A 2,391-nucleotide genomic window follows, 5' to 3' on the forward strand; every position below is an offset into this window, starting at 1 on the left:
CAAAGGGTATTTACACCAATTTATTATTTGAATTATTCGAATTATTCGAATTCTGAAATTCAACTCGACTCGAATTCGAAACTCGAATTGAGTTATTCGAGTTAACTCGAATAATTTGAATAACTCGATTCAATTAACTCAAAAATTAAATTTTTTTCGATTTTTTTAAATCGAATCGATTTTTACTCACCCTTGTTGGCAATACTCAACTTGTTCAGTTTCAACTTTCAAATAAGGATGCTATAAAATAAAATAGCCAACGGGCTGCTAAAAAATAAAATAGTTAGGTGGCTGCTCAAAAATAAAATAGTCAAGGGATGATGCTTAAATGCTATAACATGAAATGATTTCACTTTAGATAAAAGAATGCAGCTACAATTTAAAAAATTAGGGTAATCTTTTCCTTACGGATTAGATTTCCACAACAAAGGATGGATACTTTCAGTTGGTTAGTGTGCCTTGTTTTGTTCTTGTTCTTGTTCCAACTCTCAAGGAAATTGGGAAGAACCAACAGGCTTCCACCTGGTCCACCTGCAATTCCAATCTTCGGAAACCTCTTCCAGCTTGGTGATAAACCCCATAGGACCCTTGCAGAACTTGCAAAGGTTCATGGGGACATCATGACTGTGAAATTTGGCCAAACCACTACTATAGTTTTGTAATCTGAAACCATGGCCAAAGAAATCCTCCAAACGCATGACGCAATATCTTGTAATCGAACCGTTCCTGATGCCCTTCATGCCCTTCATCACCACGAAGCCGGAATAGCTTGGATGCCTGTTTCAACCACATGGAGAAATCTTAGGAAAATCTGCAACTTGCACATTTTCGCTAGTCAGAAACTTGACGCTAACCAACACTTGCGGCGTAACAAAATAGAACAACTCCTTGCTGATGTTGGTGATAGTTCCCGCATCGGAGAATCGATAGAGATATCCACTGTTGCTTTCAAAACTACGCTTAATCTTATATCCAATACTATTTTCTCCGTCGATTATGCCGACTCTTCTTCTAATACTGCCCTGGAATTCAGAGAAATTTTACAGGTTATCAAGGAAGAGTTGGGAAAAGCCAATTTTGGTGATCTTTTTCCTACTCTAGCTAAACTTGACTTGCAAGGCATAAGGCGTCGCATGGCAATTCATTCTAAGAAGATGATGAATATTTTTGATAAAGAGATTGATAAGCGGTTGGAGTTGAGAAAGATGAATGATTATATACCAGCTCAAGATTTTTTGGATACTCTTCTCCAAATCAGTGAAGATGATAACGAAGAGCTTGACAGAAATCTGATAAAACATTTGTTTTTTGTACTTTTTCTCTCTTCAGCCTCTCAATTGTTTTCTTCCTTTTTTTTTTTTTTTTTAGTCCATAACTCGGTAAGAATTTGTGAAACAGGATTTGTTCACTGCAGGAACGGATACAGTTACAAGTACACTGGAATGGGCAATGGCGGAATTACTCCATAACCCAAAAGCTTTACAGGAAGTCCGAAGAGGACTACAACAAATAATTGGCAAAGGGAACGTACTGGAGGAATCTAATGTTACTCGTTTACCTTATTTGCAAGCAATTGTCAAGGAAACGTTGAGATTGCATCCTCCAGTTCCTTTCTTACTTCCTCGAAAAGCTGAAGTAGATATCAAGATTCACGAATTCGTCATTCCAAAGGGTGCACAGGTGTTGATCAATGCATGGGCTATAGGCAGAGATCCTAATTTCTGGGAGGAGCCTGAATTGTTTAGTTTAGAGAGGTTCATAGAATCAGAAATTGATGTTAAAGGAACGAACTTTGGATTGATTCCATTTGGGGGAGGGCGACGAATTTGCCCTGGATTACAATTGGCCATTAGAATGTTGCCCTTAATGCTGGGTACACTTATTCATTCATTTGATTGGGAACTTGAAGATGGAGTCACACCTCAAAGTTTAAACATGGATGAAACGTACGGTCTTATTTTACAGAAAACTCAACCATTAAAAGTTATCCCTCGTTCGATTTAATAATAATTTATTGTATATTTTTATCTATAACTTTTGAAAAATTTAAGTAATAGAAAAGTTAAGTATTGAATTTTACTGTTAAATTTTATGAGAGCTAAATTTATATTAGAAAATTGTTTGATAAATTAGTAAATATAAATATTAAATATAATTATGTTGTTAGATAAAAGTAAATATTAATTTTTAATTTTAATCTTATTAATATATTATTTTATATATTTTGGATTGTTTTCGGTGAAAGATAAATATAGTAATTTAAATATGTCTTTCTTTTAAGAGAAGGATAATTTGTTTTAATTTTTTAATAAAATAAAATTAATTTAATATTTTTTAGATTAAGTAATAACTATCTACCTATCTACTTATCTTATTCAACACTTTCTAAAA

At 33.8% G+C, this 2,391-nt stretch overlaps 1 protein-coding gene across 1 annotated transcript; it reads left to right on the forward strand.

Annotated features, from left to right (window-relative positions):
* Nucleotides 1-273: 273 nt before the first annotated feature.
* LOC107926935 (geraniol 8-hydroxylase) lies at nt 274-2,079 on the forward strand. Its single transcript, XM_041074879.1, has 2 exons — nt 274-1,310; nt 1,399-2,079. The coding sequence occupies exons 1-2, from the start codon at nt 672-674 to the stop codon at nt 2,002-2,004; spliced, it is 1,245 nt and encodes a 414-aa protein (XP_040930813.1). The 5' UTR covers nt 274-671; the 3' UTR covers nt 2,005-2,079.
* Nucleotides 2,080-2,391: the final 312 nt, after the last annotated feature.

Source organism: Gossypium hirsutum, chromosome A08 (assembly GCF_007990345.1).
Source record: "Gossypium hirsutum isolate 1008001.06 chromosome A08, Gossypium_hirsutum_v2.1, whole genome shotgun sequence".
In the NCBI taxonomy this organism is placed as follows: domain Eukaryota; kingdom Viridiplantae; phylum Streptophyta; class Magnoliopsida; order Malvales; family Malvaceae; genus Gossypium; species Gossypium hirsutum.

Excerpts from the sequence above, each read along its gene's own strand:
- LOC107926935 (XM_041074879.1), top strand. The coding sequence starts at position 672 with ATGGCCAAAGAAATCCTCCAAACGCATGACGCAATATCTTGTAATCGA. Across the intron at positions 1,311-1,398 it reads TGATAAAACATTTGTTTTTT|GATTTGTTCACTGCAGGAAC; the intron begins GTACTTTTTCTC and ends TTTGTGAAACAG.